The 18,793-nt window shown below is 41.7% G+C and overlaps 1 protein-coding gene across 1 annotated transcript; it reads left to right on the plus strand.

The window, feature by feature from the left end:
* Nucleotides 1-5,515: 5,515 nt before the first annotated feature.
* Nucleotides 5,516-6,973, plus strand: LOC142632671 (uncharacterized). Its single transcript, XM_075807037.1, has 2 exons — nt 5,516-6,324; nt 6,559-6,973. Exons 1-2 carry the CDS (start codon nt 5,516-5,518, stop codon nt 6,971-6,973), a joined length of 1,224 nt encoding a protein of 407 aa, XP_075663152.1.
* The last annotated feature ends 11,820 nt before the right edge of the window (nt 6,974-18,793 follow it).

Consider the following 18,793-nt stretch of genomic DNA (forward strand, 5'->3'; position numbering starts at 1 on the left):
CAGTCGATTTATAACTTTCACTTACACTTATTTTTTCTTATTTTCCTTCCCCTTTTGTCTGAGTTCCATTTGCTTACTGCATCTGCTCTGCTTCCGGCACAAGGTCAGCCACCACAGGCTCATTGCCACTGACCAGCAGCGCGACCCAGGCGGCGCTACCCAGCGGCGCGACCCAGCCCGCAAGACCCAGGCGCGCGACCCAGGTCACAATTTCTGGGATTTTTTTTTGAGAGTGTCTTGAAATATGTATGGTTTGTAAATCGAGTCTCTAATAGTCGACTTCCAGGTGGTCATCACGTGGATAAAATGCCACATCAGAAATGATAGACTATGGAAATCGAGTCTTAGAGAGTCGATTTTGACCCCCAAAATGTTAGTAAAATATATAGTTTCTAAACTGTGCCTACTAACTATATTGTTCAATAACTATGGCTAATTGCCCATTTTGGCCCCAAACACCCAAAGCATATGTATAAGCAGAAAAAAAAAAAAAAAATTTATATCATCAAATGTTTCTCAATACTCAACAAAATCTTCTAAAAAATGTCTTTGGAAAAAAGTCTAGGGAAAAAAAAATCAAGTGCTCAACAAAGTCCTGGAAAAAAAAAATTTCAACAGCAAAAAAGAAGAAAAAAAGAAATACAGAGTGGAGTCTCAACGTATACAACAATGGACATGGAAATGGGAGAAGGAGAGAGAGATTGTAGTCATCTGGGAGAAGATCTAGAAAATTGATCAAGTTGGAGTGACAGCCCCGCCGGTGACAGACCAAGCCTCTCTTCAGTTAACAACTTCATCGGCTGGACGAGCTCTATTTGGATAGCCAAATGCTTTGAATGCAGCAGATTTTTGAGAGGAATAGAAGTGAAAGGAGGAAGAGAGAAGCTTGTGGAAGAGTAAAGTGAAAATGAAAAGAATCGGAGGAGAAAGTTTGAAAATGAAAAAGAAATGAAACAAAGAAAACAAAACAAAACAAAGCCCAACAGTAATATCACTTGCTTGTTTGACAACACACTGCTCTTGGGCACCACAAATGCACCATAAGAAAACTTTTACCACTAAAACTCAAATTTCATGATTCAGAAACTCCAAAATCTTGTTCTTGATTCTCATCACTCAAACTCAAATTTTTTGAGTTTTGAGTGATAAGAACATGACTAAAAAGTTATGCCAAACAAAAATTCTTCTGTGAGTCCCACTTGTTTTGGGTAATGGGTGAAAACTCAGTTTTCACCCAATCCAAACGCCTTCTTAGTATAATTGTTATTGATGGTACTGACGAAGATGGGACTGACGAATATAAGTATAGACGAAGCTGCCTTCACGGACGAACATGACCAGTATCCACGTCATCAAAAAGAATTAATGCCATTCAATGCTGCCAATAAAGCTCCAACCGTTACAAGACCAGCTAGACGAACCGATGGGAACGCATTAAAGTCCATAACTCCACCAGAGACGTTATCAGGGAGTCATTAACACTCCAACGGCTATAATCCCCAAGGGTATATAAAACCCTCACAACACCAATACAAGGTACAAGAAACGACATCACAACCTGAACTTAATTTTATTCCTGATATTTCGGCTATTGCCTTTTTTCGTACTGACTTTGCCATCGGAGGCGTTGTGGCAGGCACCACACCGGTGACCACTCACATAAGTTCTTGCTCCCTAAAGGTTGTCAGAGTACTGCCAGGAACCATCTGGACGAGTCCCAGAGGAACTGACAAGATATTGCTTCATCAGTTTGGCGCCGTCTGTGGGGATCAACTTTCTCATACAACCAGAACGTGGTCCCTACCAGCTCCAGATGGAATCCAACCAGGACTCAGCGGCCTTGGCGCAGTAAGTCCGAACTCTCGCAGCCACCGTTGAAGAACTTACCAGACAGAATCAAGAGATGAGACAGAGGTTACAGCTAGAAGAGAACCGGTCAAGAGCTGTCCAAGAGGACGAAGGGGATAGCCATGGAAGAAGTGACCAACGGAGAACGGTAACCCTAGAGGAACAGCATTCCGACATCCTCCAAGAGATGAGAAAGGAGATGGATGAATTAAGAAATGCCATCAAAGAAAAGACCGATCGAAGCCTGGATAAAATGGTCAGAGCAACGGACTCCCCTTTTACCATGGCAGTCCTAGAACGACCGATACCGGCGAAATTTCGGTTGCCTCAGCTCGAGCCTTTTGACGGACTCAAGGATCCCCAAGATCACCTTAACACCTTCAAGACGACTTTAGGCCTTCAACAGCCCCCTGACGAGATCATGTGTCGATCTTTCCCCACTACGCTGAAGGGAGCTGGACGAGAGTGGTTCACGAGATTGCCCACTTCGTCCATCGACAACTTTGAGCAGTTAAGTAACGCTTTCCTGCGCCATTTTGTCGGGGGGCAACGCCCCAAGAGACCAGCAGATCACCTACTCACTATTAAGCAAGGAGAGAGGGAGACCTTGCGGTCGTACGTAAAACGCTTCACTCGAGAGACCCTAGAGGTGGACGACGTGGACGATAAGGTCCAGCTGACGACATTTAAAGCAGGGCTCAAGTCCAGAGAATTTGTCGTCTCGTTAGCAAAGAATTCGCCCCGGACAATGGCGGAGATGCTATTGAAGGCCCAAAAGTACATGAATGCTGAGGACGCACTGGCGGCCATCGTAGACGAAGGGAAGCCGAAGATGGAAGGAAGGAAGGAAGACGAACGCAGGGGACAAAAGAGGGAGCGCCCAAGCCGCCGGGGAGGTGACATTGATAGACGAAAAGACGAGAAAGCTCCACGACCGGTAAAATTCACACCTCTAATTATGCCTGTTGACAAGATTTTGACACAGATCCAGGATCAACACCACCTAAAGTGGCCGAGGCCCTTGCACTCGTCACCAAGTGTGCGGGACAAAAGCAAATACTGCCGATTCCACAAGGATCACGGCCATTACACAGAAGATTGCCGAGATCTGAAAGGACAAATAGAAGAATTGATACGGAAAGGAAAACTTCAGAAGTACGTAAAGAAGGCGGACTCCAGCAGGTTCAGGTAGGGCGACACAAGCCAACGAGAGCCCTCGTCCAAGAACGAGAGTCGCCAATCTCAACCACAAGAGGTGATCGGGGAGATAAGCACAATAGCAGGAGGACCTTTCATGGGGGGATTATACAAATCCCTCAAGAAAGCATGCCAGAGACAAGTAAACAGTGTCCATATGGAACCCCTATTGAAACAAAGACGGACGAACCAGGATATATTCTTCAGCGAAGAGGATGCAAGGGGAGTCAGGCAGCCCCATAACGACCCTCTGGTGATAGCACTCACAATTGAAGGGTTCTACACTAAAAGGATCCTCGTCAACAACGGTAGCTCTGCAGACATCATGTACCTATCGGCCTTCCAACAGTTGAAACTAGGTCCTGGTAGATTGCGCTCGTTTGAGTCCCCCCTCGTCAGCTTTAGCGGTGACAGAGTATATCCCAACGGCATTGTGAGACTAAAAGTCACAATAGGCGCCTACCCGAAGCAGCAGACCTGTCATCTGGACTTCTTAGTGGTAGACTGCCCCTCTTCATACAATGTGATCATTGGGAGACCCACGCTCAACCGGTGGAAAGCAGCAACGTCCACCTACTGCCTAAAGATAAAATTCCCAACCGAAGACGGAGTCGGTGAGGTAAAAGGAGACCAAGTTTTGGCCAGAGAATGCTACCAAGCCGTGTTGGCTGCAAAAGAAAACCACACATGGATGATCGAGGGAGAAAAAGAAGACAACATGGAAGCCCTGGAAACGGTGGAACTCGTTGAGGGGGAAAACTCAAAGGTGACGAGGATAGGTACAACCATAAGTCCCGAGATGAGGAATGAACTCGTCCGTTTCCTTAAAGGAAATTTGGACATATTTGCATGGAGTCACGAAGATATGCCGGGTATACCATGCCAGGTAATCCAGCACGAGTTGAAGACAGATCCCGAGAAAAAACCCGTCCAGCAGAAACGACGGGTCTTTGCCCCCGAACGAAACCAAGCAATCACGAAAGAAGTTAACAGATTGTTGCAGGCAGACTTCATCCGAGAAGTTTACTATCCCGAATGGCTGGCCAACGTCGTGCTAGTGAAGAAAGCAAATGGAAAGTGGAGAATGTGTGTGGACTTCACGGACCTGAACAAGGCCTGCCCGAAGGATAGTTTTCCCCTGCCGAGGATAGATCAGTTGGTAGACTCTACGGCTGGACATAAATTACTAACATTCATGGATGCATTTTCAGGTTACAACCAGATAAAGATGGCTGAGGAAGATCAGGAAAAAACTGCTTTCATCACAAGCCAAGGACTCTACTGCTATAAGGTAATGCCCTTCGGGCTAAAGAACGCAGGAGCAACATACCAAAGACTGGTAAACAAGATGTTCAGCAAGCAAATTGGGAGAAATATGGAGGTATATGTGGACGATATGCTCGTCAAGAGCAAAGAAGAGTTGACTCACCTGGATGACCTGGGAGAGACATTTAACACCCTCCGAAAATACCAGATGAAGCTCAATCCTAGTAAGTGTGTGTTTGGAGTAGCTTCAGGAAAGTTCTTAGGGTTTATGGTATCCCAGAGAGGAATAGAAGCAAACCCAGAGAAGGTGCAAGCAATACTCAACATGGCATCACCCAAGACCGTCAAGGAAGTCCAAAAGCTCACGGAAAGGATAGCTGCACTCAATAGGTTCGTCTCTAAAGCGACGGATAAATGTCTCCCATTTTTCAAAACATTGAAGCAAGCCTTCGCCTGGACTGATGAATGTGAGGCTGCTTTTCAAGAGCTCAAACGTTTCCTCGGTAGCCCACCCATCTTGAGTCCCTCAAAAGCAGGGGAAAGCCTTTATCTATACCTGGCAGCATCAGCTACGGCCGTCAATGCGGCCTTAATTCGAGAGGAAAATAAGAAGCAGCTCCCAATTTACTATGTCAGCCAAGCCTTCCAAGGAGCAGATGCCAGGTATCCCAAGATTGAGAAGATTGTTTTCGCCCTAATAATGGCTTCACGAAAGCTACGACCATACTTCGAAGCACACCCTATCCTTGTAATGACGGATCAACCCATCAGGAAATCCATGAACAAGCCTGAAGCAGCTGGGAGAATGGTCCAATGGGCAATCGAACTCAGCCAGTTCGACATCGAATACCATCCCAGAACGGCCGTCAAGGCGCAAGCTCTGGCAGACTTCATAGCGGAATTCACCCTTCCAGACGATGATGACGACAAAAATGAGGCGGAACGGTGGACGATTCAGACTGACGGATCGTTAACCCAAAAGAGGGGAGGATTAGGGGTCATTATAAACACCCCCGATGGAGAAAAACTCCAATATGGAGTCCAATTAAAATTCCCGGCAACCAACAACGAGGCTGAGTACGAAGGCATACTGACGGGACTGAGACTTGGCAAAGCCCTCGGGATTAAGAACGTGCTTATACAGAGCGACTCGAAATTGGCAATAGGGCAGATCAGGGAAGAGTATGAGGCGAAGGAAGAGAGGATGAAGAAGTACCTCAAGCTGATTAAACATTTAGCTCGTGGGTTCGACAAGTTCGATTTCGTCCGGATCCCAAGAAACCAGAATGCTGCGGCGGACGAGGTCGCAAAAATGGCCTCGTCCGAAGAAGAACCAACGAACAATAAGATTCTCATGGAGACTCGGAAATACCCTAGCATCGAGGAAGTTCCAGTATTCCCCATCCAGAACATAGGTGGTTGGATGGCACCGATCGTCTCATACCTTCAAGACGGGCATCTCCCTCATGACTCAATGAAGGCCAGGAAGATTAAAGCAAGGGCGGCCAGATTTACAATTCTGAATGATACCTTATACAAAAGAGGGTTCTCCTTGCCTTATTTGAAGTGTATCGACGAGGAAGAAGCTAAGTACGTCCTCCACGAAATCCACGAAGGGATTTGCGGAGACCACGCCGGGCCTAGATCCTTGGTAAGCAAAGTTATTAGAGCAGGATATTTCTGGCCAACTATGCAGGCAGACGCTATGGAGCTCGTCAAGAGGTGCGATAAGTGCCAGAGGTTCGGGAACGTCCAGAGGCTGCCAGCAGAAAAGATGACAACGATTACCTCACCCTGGCCATTCGCACAATGGGGGATCGATATCGTCGGCCCATTACCCCTTGGAAAAGGACAGGTACTATTCTTGCTCGTCGCTATCGACTACTTCACTAAATGGGTCGAAGCAGAAGCAATAGCAACGATCACAGAGGCGAGAACCCGTAGCTTCGTGTGGAGAAATATAATTTGCAAGTTCGGGATTCCGCAAACGATCATTTCAGATAATGGCCGACAGTTCGACAGCCAGGGATTTAGAGACTTTTGCTCAAGGCTAGGTATCAAGAATAAGTTCTCGTCACCTGGGCACCCACAGTCTAACGGGCAAACGGAAGTAACTAATCGAACGCTGCTCAGAATCATCAAAGCACGACTAGACGAAGCTAAGGGCTCGTGGCCAGAAGAATTGCCCAATGTCTTGTGGGCATACAGAACAACAGCAAGAACCCCCACGGGAGAGACGCCTTTCAGGCTCACTTATGGCACTGAAGCAGTAATCCCAGTCGAGGTGGGTATGGCCAGCACCAGGCGAGAAGTATTCCGCGAGGAGAACAACGACGACCAGCTTCGAATCAATCTGGATTGCTTAGACGAGGTAAGGGACAAAGCCTCGAACATGACGATGAAGTACCAGCAGAAGATGACTGAATACTATAACAAAAGGGTCAGGCTCAGAAGACTAGAAATTGGTGACCTCGTCTTACGTAAGGTGACGACTGCAACTAGAAACTCCGCCCACGGGAAACTCGGTCCCACTTGGGAAGGACCTTACAAAGTCGTGCACTACTCCCGACAAGGTAGCTATCATTTGGAGACCCTAGACGGACAGAAACTCCCGCGACCTTGGAACATAGAACACTTGAAGAAGTACCACCCACAGATGTAAATCGAGAATGTACCAATTCGTCAAAATTAATGAAATGGTGGTTCAAATAATGTGTTCATACAGGTACCAAGTCCTGGAGACCCAAAAAAAAAAAAAATGAAAATGCCTAAGTAATAAGATTCCGCATCTACGGATGTACATTATTGACGAAGGCAAAAAAAAAAAAAAAACCTAAGTAATAAGATTCCGCATCGACGGATGTACATTACTGACGAAGGCAAAAACAAAGAAAAGCCTAAGTAATAAGATTCCGCATCGACGGATGTACATTACTGACGAAGGAAAAAAAAAAGTCTAAGTAATAAGATTCAGCATCGACGGATGTACATTACTGACGAAGGCAAAAACAAAAAAAAAGCCTAAGTAATAAGATTCCGCATCGACGGATGTACATTACTGACGAAGGCAAAAACAAAGAAAAGCCTAAGTAATAAGATTCTGCATCGACGGATGTACATTACTGACGAAGGAAAAAACAAAAAAAAAAGTCTAAGTAATAAGATTCCGCATCGACGGATGTACATTACTGACGAAGGCAAAAACAAAAAAAAGCCTAAGTAACAAGATTTTGCATCGACGGATGTACATTACTGACGAAGGCAAAAACAAAAAAAAGCCTAAGTAATAAGATTCCGCATCGACGGATGTACATTACTGACGAAGGCAAAAACAAAAAAAATGCCTAAGTAATAAGATTCCGCATCGACGGATGTACATTACTGACGAAGGAAAAAACAAAAAAAAACGCCTAAGTACAGAGGGAAGCTTAAGCAATAACGTTCCCACCGGATGAACATACATTGATGACGAATGCAAAAAATTGACATACAGGAAAACATGTCCAAGTAGATACGATATTATAAAAGCCCAAAAACCAAAGGCCATTGTTCATAAAAAAAAAAAAAACCCATAAACACTGGGCTAAAAATACACATGAAAATTTTTTAGTTGTCTTGGAAATTGAGCCCTAAAAACATGTTAGGCACCTCAAAAAAAAAGAAAAGAAAGAAACTTCTTAATAACAGGTTCAAACATCCGGATCGGCATCGTCTTCAGCCGGGGCATCGAGGGCAGGGGCGTCGATGACGCGAGCATCAGGAACGTCCACAGGAGCTTGGGCGGCGGCGGCTTGGGCGGCCTCATCAGCAGAGATCTCCTTGTCGACCTCCTCCATATCCAGCGCCTCCAAATCTACCCCGGAAGGAATCTTGATGCAATACCTCCTCAAGAGCTCGAACCCCTTAAAATACCAGCTGAAGAGCACGGAGTTGTACTCCTCGGTCTGCTGGAAGCCCTTGATGGCCCTAGAGGCGACGACCTTAATTTTTTCCTTCGCGGCTGTGAGTTGCTCGTCCTTTTCCAGAACCAGCTGCTGCTCAACCTTAAGATCGTCACCCAGCTTTTTGACCTCGTCCTTGTATTGGTGAACGTCCTCCATCGCGGTTATCAGGTCCCTCTTCAGCTTTGAGTTCTCCATCTCCAGGACTTTGATCCGAGAAAGCGAGGACTCGACCTTGGCTTCCTGAGCCAGATACTCCGCTGAAAAATGGACGGCTTCCCCCAACACCTAAAAAAAAAAAAAAAAAAAGGAGACATGCGAAGGAATAAATAAGAAGGGGGGCATATATGTAGATGCGTCATGTAAAACAAACAGGTTACCTGGACGAGCTTATGGATGTGACGACCCATCAACTCACTTGGGGTCGAACCTGAGAGCACCTTTAGGTCCTCAGCATTCACGACCCCATAAGCCCGATCCGTCGCCAATCTCTCGTCGTCCCAAATAGTGGACGAACAGGCGGCCTCCTTTCCTCTGTCCGATGTACGTGGCCTCTTGGAAGCAGGTGTCAGGATTTCTTCTACCGAGGTGGCCGGAGAAGCCGTCCTCATCGTCTCGGCACCCGAAACCACGGGTGTGGTCGAGACCGTCGGAGTGACGGAAGAGACTTTGCCTTTCACACGAACCACCTTCTTCCCGAGGTTCGACAAGGGTTCGTCTTTCTTAGACCTCATTTTCTCATACATACCCTTGTTGAATTTTGTCGTCATCTCTGCGAAAGGGAAAAATTTTATAAGAGAAAGAGCAGGTCAAATAAGTACAGCCACAGGGTCGAGTCCGACGAACTCAGAAGCTTACTCTTCTTTCCCTCGATATCAAGGCTCCGCAAGACGTAGGGAGACGGATCGGGGCCGAGGTTGTAGAAAGCGAGTGTCCTCGGGTCTACCAAGTCGTCCTAGTTTTCAATGGACTAGGAATACGTGATGGCCGTCTCGACGCGCTCCTTGTACCTACTTTTCAACTTTGGTCTTCGTTTAACTGCACCAGAACGAAGAAAGTCAGTAACAATAACCTAAAAAAAAAAAAACCGAGAAAGGAGACTGACGCACCTAAGGTCGGGGTTCCCCACCGATGAAGCAACCTGGGGATCTCACCCCAGTCTTGGCTAGAGGGAGTCTCAAAATCGTCCCCAGACACAAACACAAATCTGGACTTCCAGTACCTGAAGGACGAAGGTAAGCCCTTGACGATCCTGGTTCTTCTCTCCCAAGGTACTAGCTCGTAATACCCGTACTCTTTGGACTCTTTTAGACGGTATAAATAGACGAGCTCCTTTACCTTAATCACATCCCCGTTAGCGGCCAACCATATTTCCATACAGTTGACCACTATTCTCCATGAATTGGGCATAAGCTGCTCAGGGGCAATCCCCAGATATGCCAGGAGCTCCATCACAAACGGGTGGACAGGAAGCCTAAGTCCACAAGTGAAAGCGGCCTCATAGAAGCACACTTCACCGGGGAAAAACTGGCAAGCCCTATCGTCGTCAGTGGGGCGACGAACACGGACCCGCTCTGGAAACTGAAACCTATCCCTAAACCGACTGACGGCGTCGGAATCTAACCCGCACGGCTCCACGAGGGCATGAAAAGCCCTAACCTCTCTAAAAGTCGAGACGGCTGTATCTCCCTCCATAGGGTCGTCGCTAGACGACAACCCAGTATCGAGGTCACTAGACCTAACCTCAGACATCAACTGCAACTTCTTCACCAAGCCTTCAAACCAATCGACCGACTCTCGGAGCAATGGAAATAAGTCACCTAAAACAACACCTAAGCTGCTACCCTCAGAAACAAAACCCCTCAAATTGGGAAAAGCGCCTAAAGACCCCCCTAAGCGAGCAAAGAGAAAAGAAATTGAAGGACAAGCTTCCCTAACCTCCAAATTACTGACCATGAACTCCCAGTCTAAAAAGAAAAATACTAAAATTCCAACAAAAAAGAGGGGAGAAACAAACAAAAACACAGAAAGAACCAAGAAACAAAAAAAAACCAAAAATCAGATACTTGCGAAGAAGGAAAAAAGAAGAAGGGAGAGGAAGAAAAAGCTTACCTTGAAGAAGCGAGAAGCCCAACAGCCAAGCAAACAAACAAACTCGGAAAGAAGCAAAGAAATATATGAAGAGGGTGCTTAGAGGAGAAGAACTGGAGTTTGAAAGAAAATGAAAAGTAAAGTACAAAGGAAGGAGTTTAAAAACCAAATAGAGGTGAAAACCGAAAATCGGCGGGAAACCCAAGGGTCAGTCCCTTTCCAACCACATCACGCCACGTGGCCACAACCCACGTAACGCCGCCATAACGCATTCAATGCAGCACGAAATCCCAAAGGGCAAAAAAAAAAAAAAAAAAAAACTGTTCGGCTCCCACGATCGGCACAGACGACCATGAAGCCCGGGGGGCATCTGATGGTATTGACGAAGATGGGACTGACGAATATAAGTATAGACGAAGCTGCCTTCATGGACGAACATGACCAGTATCCGCGTCATCAAAAAGAATTAATGCCATTCAATGCTGCCAATAAAGCTCCAACTGTTACAAGACCAGCTGGACGAACCGATGGGAACGCATTAAAGTCCATAACTCCACCAGAGACGTTATCAGGGAGTCATTAACACTCCAACGGCTATAATTCCCAAGGGTATATAAAACCCTCACAACACCAATACAAGGTACAAGAAACGACATCACAACCTGAACTTAATTGTATTCCTGATATTTCGGCTATTGCCTTTTTTCATACTGACTTTGCCATCGGAGGCATTGTGGCAGGCACCACACCGGTGACCACTCAAATAAGTTCTTGCTCCCTAAAGGTTGTCAGAGTACTGCCAGGAACCATCTGGACGAGTCCCAGAGGAACTGACGAGATACTGCTTCATCAGTTATCATAGGAAGAGGTAGATGAAGAAGAGGATTTGGTGGAGTCCAAGTTTGAGAAAATAGATGAACAAGGTGATATCCATACAACCTATGCTAAGTTGTACAGGATTTCCGAGAAGCATAAAAAACTTTATAGGGTGGCCACCAAGAAGCTGAGTGATGCGGAGCTAGATCAAGAGAAGCTCTCTACAAAGGTTGATGAAGCAAATCAAACCATTGGAGCTTTGCAATTTGAGAACAATTTCTTAGCTGAAAGGACCAAGAAGCTTGAAGAGGAGCTATTCCAGGTTAGAGCTCAATTGGAGAGGACTTCTAGTGCAAAGCTCAATGAAATGTTGAGTTCCCAGAAATCTCCTTCTGGTAGAACCGGTTTGGGGTATGATTTATTTTCTCCTAATATTGCCTCTTCTAGTAGAACTGTTTTTGTCTCACCTGCTAATAATGTTAATTCTGAGAACAATGAACTTAAATCTAAAATAGCTAGTGAGAACTTAGAAAAGGGCAAATCTATTCTAGGAGCACCCCCTAAGCTTGTAAAGAAAGAGACTAAAAACCCTAGGACTAAGAAGATTAACAACAAAAAGTCTCAACCGAAAAAGCTGCATCTCTGTCATCACTGTGGAGCTTCAAGGCATACTCGTCGAAATTGCTAGAAGTGGTTAGCCACTCAATAAAGTAATAGTATGATCACATCTGGAAACCAAAATCAGTTTCAATTCTCTTTTGCCCCTCTTGGAGATCTTCTAAAGGCCCTCATGTTCCTGTGATTGAGTCAGTCTAATTTTATGCTATTTTTGTTTAACATGTTTTTGTTTGTTTATTTGTTTTTAGTTTTTGCTTTATTTTTGTTTTCATAAAAATAAAAAAATAAAAAAATTAGAAAAAAACAAAAACAGTGTGTGTTTTGTATACATTGGTACTTGTGTACTTTTGATGGCCATTTAAACAAAATTTTCTAAACTTTGTATCTTTTGTACTTTAGATGAGCATCTTAATGTACAACTAAGTAAGTGAGCTTTTTGGCTTGTGTTTGTGATGAGTACGATTAATTAATCACTTATACTTAGCACTCATATCACTCTTTTTGACGAAAAGGACTAAAAAATCCTAAAAGAATGGCATAAATAACCATCTCACCACTAAAGCCCACCAATCATGAATAACATCTGTATGCTTCGGCATAGTAAATTTGTGATTTTTTGGCTTAACCTAATTAGGTATTTATTTTCTCTCTCTTATATACCCATGCATGGTATGCTAAAAAAAATATATGCAAATAAAAATCAAAAGCAAAAAGAATCAAAATGCTTTTAAATATGGTTACAAGCATATTTCTAGGAGATGTGAGATTTATAGGATGTACCTTGAAGGTGATAGTCCCCATCAAGCAGTTATGATTGTGTGTGAGTGATATTGATTTTCTCATATCTCAAATTGTCACAATATGAGACACTTATGGACTCTTGCGATATTTTCACACACAAGACGCAAATTCTTTGCAACTTTTGATACAGTTAAGGTACAATGTGATTTGACCATCACAAGGGATACGTGTGTTAATGTATACTCACTAAACTGTCTTGGCTTATTTTTGAAATATAAAATTGGTTAGACTTGCTTAGTGTGTGTGTGTGTTTTGGATCTATGAATGCTTTGCATTTTTTTCTTGTTGAGAGATGTTTTTGAAACCTTAACATGTTGATTAAATCTTTGGTTGAGTAGCTTGCTTGTTTGCATTCATCTCTATGTGTTTTTCCTCTATTTGAAAAACTGTTTTTTATCAAGCTCAACAGCTTTTCAACAGATCCTCGATAGCTTCTTATCTATCGAGTCTCTTGGACTTTGTTTCTCGACAGATCTTATCGCATATTCGATCCATCAAGCTATTTGGAATTTGTCTCGACAGCTTCTCGATCCATCGAGAAAGTTTCTGTATGGCCGATAGCTTCTCGATAGCTTTTCGATCCATCTAGGTGATTCCGTCGATAGATTCTCGACAGATTCATATCTGTCGAGATTTAGTGCTCAATAGATCCTCGATCCTTCGAGATGCGTTTTGTTTAAATACCTGAAGCGTGAAATTAGATCTCACTTTTTCATATCTCTCTTGACATATTATCTTTTCTCTCCATCCAAACACCCTCTTCTCACTCAAAACCTCCTACCCACGTGATTTTCGGCCTAATCTAGTCTCAAATCTCTTGGTATGTTTCTCTAATCTCTCTTTTCTCATGCATTTCACGCATTTAGACCTAATTTTTGGGTTTTCTTGAAATTTTTGGGGTTTTTGAAAATATTTGAAGTTTTTTGTAAATTTTTGGGTTGGGTGTTGCTTATTTGATGCTATATGATCATGCATTACATTCCATTTGCATTTTCACAATGTTTCATGCATTCAGATGTGTGCTTGAATGTTGAAAATTATGCGCTGTTAGGTTTGGATTAGGTTGAATCCATGATGCAATTTCTTTTAGCACGACACATGTTCATGCATACGTACCCTTTCTTCTCTATCCATTTTTTCTGGGTTGTGATTGTGTTTTTTTGCTTCTTCTCCCTTTCTCTCTTTGGATAGACTGCGCATGACACCCAAGCACAAATCCACTCCATCTCAGAACCCTCTTTGTTCTAGGACATCTTCTTCTGATTCTACTCATTCTCACAAGCACAAATCCACTCCGTCTCAGAACCCTCTTCGTTCCAGGACATCTTCTTCTAATTCTACTCTTTCTCACGTTCAGTTTCGTGATGAGAAGGCCCATAAGGACTTCTTGGAGAACTTTTCTAAACGTGGCATTCATCCAAAGTGACATATGATTCTATCGAATTTTTTTGATAGTGCTTTACCCATTGTCATTCATAGTCGGGAATGGGAATCTCTTTGTGAGATACCCTTGAGTTGTCCTATCATGATCATACAAGAGTTTTACTCCAATATGCATGGTATCGATACCTTTGTACCTCAATTTGCTACGCATATTAGAGGTACATGTATCGTAGTCACTTCAGATCTTGTATCCGAGATACTACACGTTCCACAAGTAGCGCATCCTGACTACCCCGTTCATTAGCGTCTGAGGATTGTGTCCAAAGACGAGCTCGTATCTCACTTTTGTGAGAGACCTTCCATATGGGGTGAGCGTCAAAACACCCCATGCTCGGACTTTGTAAAAGGCCCAAGATTCCTAAACAGGGTGATGACATTTGTTCTATATCCACTGTTTCACTATAACTCCATTATAGAGTCTGGTGCTCGGATTTTGCTATCCCTCCTTGAGGACCTCTCTATAGACTTTCATTCTCACTTCATTCTTTCTTTCATCAATGTCTATAGAGATATGACGACCCGTGATAAGCTCATTTTTCCTTTGGCTATCATGCGAATTCTTCATCATTTTTCTATCCCCCTTCTTGATTCTTCCTTCTATCATATCATGGGAGCCATTAGCGCAGCGTCTGTTCGACAGAGCGAGGCCCAACTTCGACCGAAGTGGCCACGGACCGAGACGATGACTCCTCCAGCCCCTTCCGTTCCATCCACCCCCGCTCATTCTTCAGCAGGTGGTGTAACTCTTGAGGCCATCATGGCGCAACTTAAGCGCATGGATGCTCGCCTTGACACTCTCAGTGATGAGTTGTGTCAGGTGAACACCCATGTTGGCCGTATCGCACAACGATAGGCTCAGATGAGTGGCTTCGTTGCTTCTCACTCTCCTTCACCCGAGGCTTCGGCGGATGAGGATGCTAATGATGGTACTGGTGATGATGATGATGATGATGAGGATGCTAGCTCTTCTAGTGACGAGGAGATGACGACCTCTCGGTGACTTACCCTTTGTCATTCGTCGCAAAATGGGGAGTAGTTTTGGGATGAGAGTAGTTATGTAATTAGAGGGAGAGTTAGCATATGACATTCTTGTTAGGGGGAGTGTTTACTTTTTGAGAGATGTAGTGAGGATTTTATGTACTTTTTTTTCTTCTTTAGTTACATTATCCTTTTGTACAAAGGTCTTGTGACCTTTCAGTTACATACATTGTACTTTTAATGATATATATATATATATATATATGATGTATGTTTCTTTTTTACCTATCTTTCCATGCGTTGTTTCTTTTCTCTTTTTATACACATGTTTCTTAATGTATGCAAGTTTTTCTTTCTATTTCACACTAAGATGTCTTGATGAGTTTTGTTTAAAGTGTTTCAGAAAGACAAATTGTCAAAATCTATCATGCCACGAACTTTCTTCTTGCAAAGTTTTTCAGGAGCTTGTATTAGGATTAGATTTTATTGCATTCAACAAGTGATTATGAGTTTAGTGATTTATGACTTCTCTCATACTTCATTTGTTTGTTGTGATTTTGACACAGATTGCCAAAGAGGGAGATTGTTAGGACATACGTGGATCTTGTTAGAACATATGTTATGTAAAATTGGCTAATCCTTTGACAAAACGCACTTTATTTGTAATTGGGTAGATCGAGGATGGGCTTAGTACTTCAAGAAATAAGAGTTCAAGTCTAGTATTGAAGCTATGCAAATCTATCAAAGAATCAAGTGAAGAAGTGCTGTTCATTAAAGCTCGACAAATAGCTCGACAGATAGATATCTATTGAGGTTTAATGCTTATGCTCCACAGCTGCTTGACAGAAACAGTATCTATCGAGAATTATGAAATCCAGATTTTCAAATTTGTTTTCACGCATGTCCAAGTGTATTTATGTAGGGTTTCTTTTCTCACAACCCTAGACATATATAAGGATTATTTTAAAGGCCTTCACACAAGGAATTAGAGCATCCCTTCATGTATTGTGTGACCGGAGACAAAAGTTAACCTAGTTCATCTTTTCTTTGGAGGAGCTATTGCGTCTTTGTGCCAAGGGTTTTGTAACCAAGGAGTTTATTGATCTTCATCGTTTGGATGAGCTAAAGAACATTGCAGCCAACATTTTTCTCAAGTTGGTGTGTTTGTCACGTACTTGGATTTGTGCAAAGGAGTAAGTGAAGGAAAAAACTGGTTTTGTATCTCATACAAAACATATAGCGGAAGTAACAAATAAGGATCTATTTCATTCATGATTGATAACGTGCACTATGTAAATTTCAGAATTTAAGAACAAGATAGCGTACCCTTGTGTGGAGAAATTCAAAACAAAGATTAGAAGCACTTGTGAACACTTTTAATCTTCACTCCAATTCCACTTTACGCCCAAGATATGTGGTCTCTCAATCAGTTTTCAAATGAAGAATGAAAGTGTGTCTCACTCTCACATACACACCGTTTCTTATATCCCTAATAAAAATTCTGTATGTTGCTCCCTTTATAACTAACTGATTATCTAATTGGGTTGACCTATTAGGCCTTTCCAATTGGGTTTTAGTGTGTGGCTTGGAGTGGGACCAAAATGGACTAATAAGACACTAGCTCCAATGGGTCTTGAACTTTTCCGTTAACTCTTGACAAGTCCAAAGTTACCATTAATTATATTTAATACCACTATATAAATATAATTGCATTCTAGGCCTTATTAATTTATTATATCCCAAGACTTTATTATACATGCAACCCCTTCATAAAATATTCGTAGTAATACAAAGTCATAAATGTAGATTGCCACTTTGTAAATTATTACATCTTATCATTGAGTACCCGGTTTAATCCTTTTAAAGTTATTCATTATCTATTTATGAAATTCAATTTCATAAATATATACTTTAGTAATTTCTTAACAAAGTGGTTAGGCCTAACACTCTGAATAATTGAACCCATTAAACTTATCTCAAAGGAATATTTTATATCTCCGTTAAGAGATTATGAATTCCATCTTAAGAATATATGTTCCATCAGCACTAAATGTACCTCCCCAACTTATTGAAGTTTTGACCGTTACTTTAGATCTCACTCCTGATATATCAAAGCAACCTACACATCATGATCAAGTCCATTATTCTCTCAGGATTAAAAGTTCATGCAAATAGAAGTCGTGAGATTTATTATTCATTTGACAGATATTAGGAGAATAATAAATCTCACAGCGGTCTAGTTCAATATATCTTAACTCTTAAAACATATCAACATATCAACTAGAAGTCTCCACTTCCATGATCAAGACAAATCATATTAGTTGATACATGAAATGCCCAATTTCATCACCGACTACGAACTATAAATTTTGAGTTTACAAAGAACTTGTGACTTATATATTCTGTGACTAAATCACATACTATGCATCTCATAGACTATATGATAATGTCTCAATATTCATGTTACCATTAATTTAAATAATAATAAAACAACTTTATTAAACACAACATTAAGTCATACATAATGTCATACATAGGATTTAAGGGCACACATCCTAACAGTAAGTCACGTACTAGGATCCGTGCATAGATTGGTTAGTCACATACTAGGAGCCGTGCATTGAAAGGAGAGATTGTCATTACATTTCAAGTCCAAGTGGATATTGGGGTAAGAGTTCAAGTATAAGTTAGTATAAGGTACTGAGATTCCTTTACTTGTAACCGCTTGTTTTGACAATAATGGATTTTCAAGAGTGGTGACCTTAAATTCACTCGGTGGGGTTCTGTCTCGGTAGTTTTTCCCATTCGTAAACAAATCACTTGTGTCAAACTTATTTTCCGTTGCATTTACCTTAGTTGGTGATTTGTTTGTCCTACCACGCTTATTGCATGTAATTGAATCTAATTAATTAACTTGGCTAGTCAATTGATTAATTTACCAAACGAGTCAATACATTCTTGGCCTATCACACTCCCTTACCTATGAGATAATTTTTTGAAGAAAGTTTATCTCTAAACTAATTTGAAGAGAAACCCTTCAAACTTCTTATATATCTTTATATTGAATGTGAATTTTGAAAATAATCGTTGAATTGCATGTCCTTATTATATCTTTTATGCTTGCAAAATTTCAAGAAAATCAAAAACCAATTGCTATGTCATCAAAAAAAGTTAAAATTTCAAGATTTTTGATCTAAAATTGTATATAAAAAATAAGTTTATTAATCAAATAGTAAATAACACCCGATTTGAATGAAATTTGATATGCATGCTAAGAATATAAGGAACATGAAATGTGATGGTTAAATTTTTAAAATTCACACCCAAAAAAGAGATATATGAGAAATTTAAAGAGTTTTTCTCCAAACTAGTTTGAAGATAAACTTTGTTCTAATTTTTCCCCTTTCGCATACATGAAGTTGTTCATAGCTTTGCCTGTGAGTTATAAAGATTATATGTTAACTTAATGGGCTGATTATGGACAGTAGGCTTCAAGCATTAATGTATAACTAGCCGTGAACCTGCGCGTTGCGCATGATAATTATTTTTATGGTGGTTTTATTAAATTTTTTTATGCAATTTAAACTAATTTAATAAATAGTAATGTATTTTGTAATTATGTTTTTATTTATTATAAGAATAATCATAAATGTAATATAGGAACAATTGTAAATCATAAATTCAATAATTTTTGTTGTACTAAAATGAAAAAAAATACAATTTTTCTAAGAAATTCAAAAGGCAAGGTAACGAAAATATTTATTTTTTAATAAAAGTTATTTATAACATTTTGT

This window comes from Castanea sativa, chromosome 4 (genome assembly GCF_040712315.1).
Source record: "Castanea sativa cultivar Marrone di Chiusa Pesio chromosome 4, ASM4071231v1".
Classification (NCBI taxonomy): Eukaryota; Viridiplantae; Streptophyta; class Magnoliopsida; order Fagales; family Fagaceae; genus Castanea; species Castanea sativa.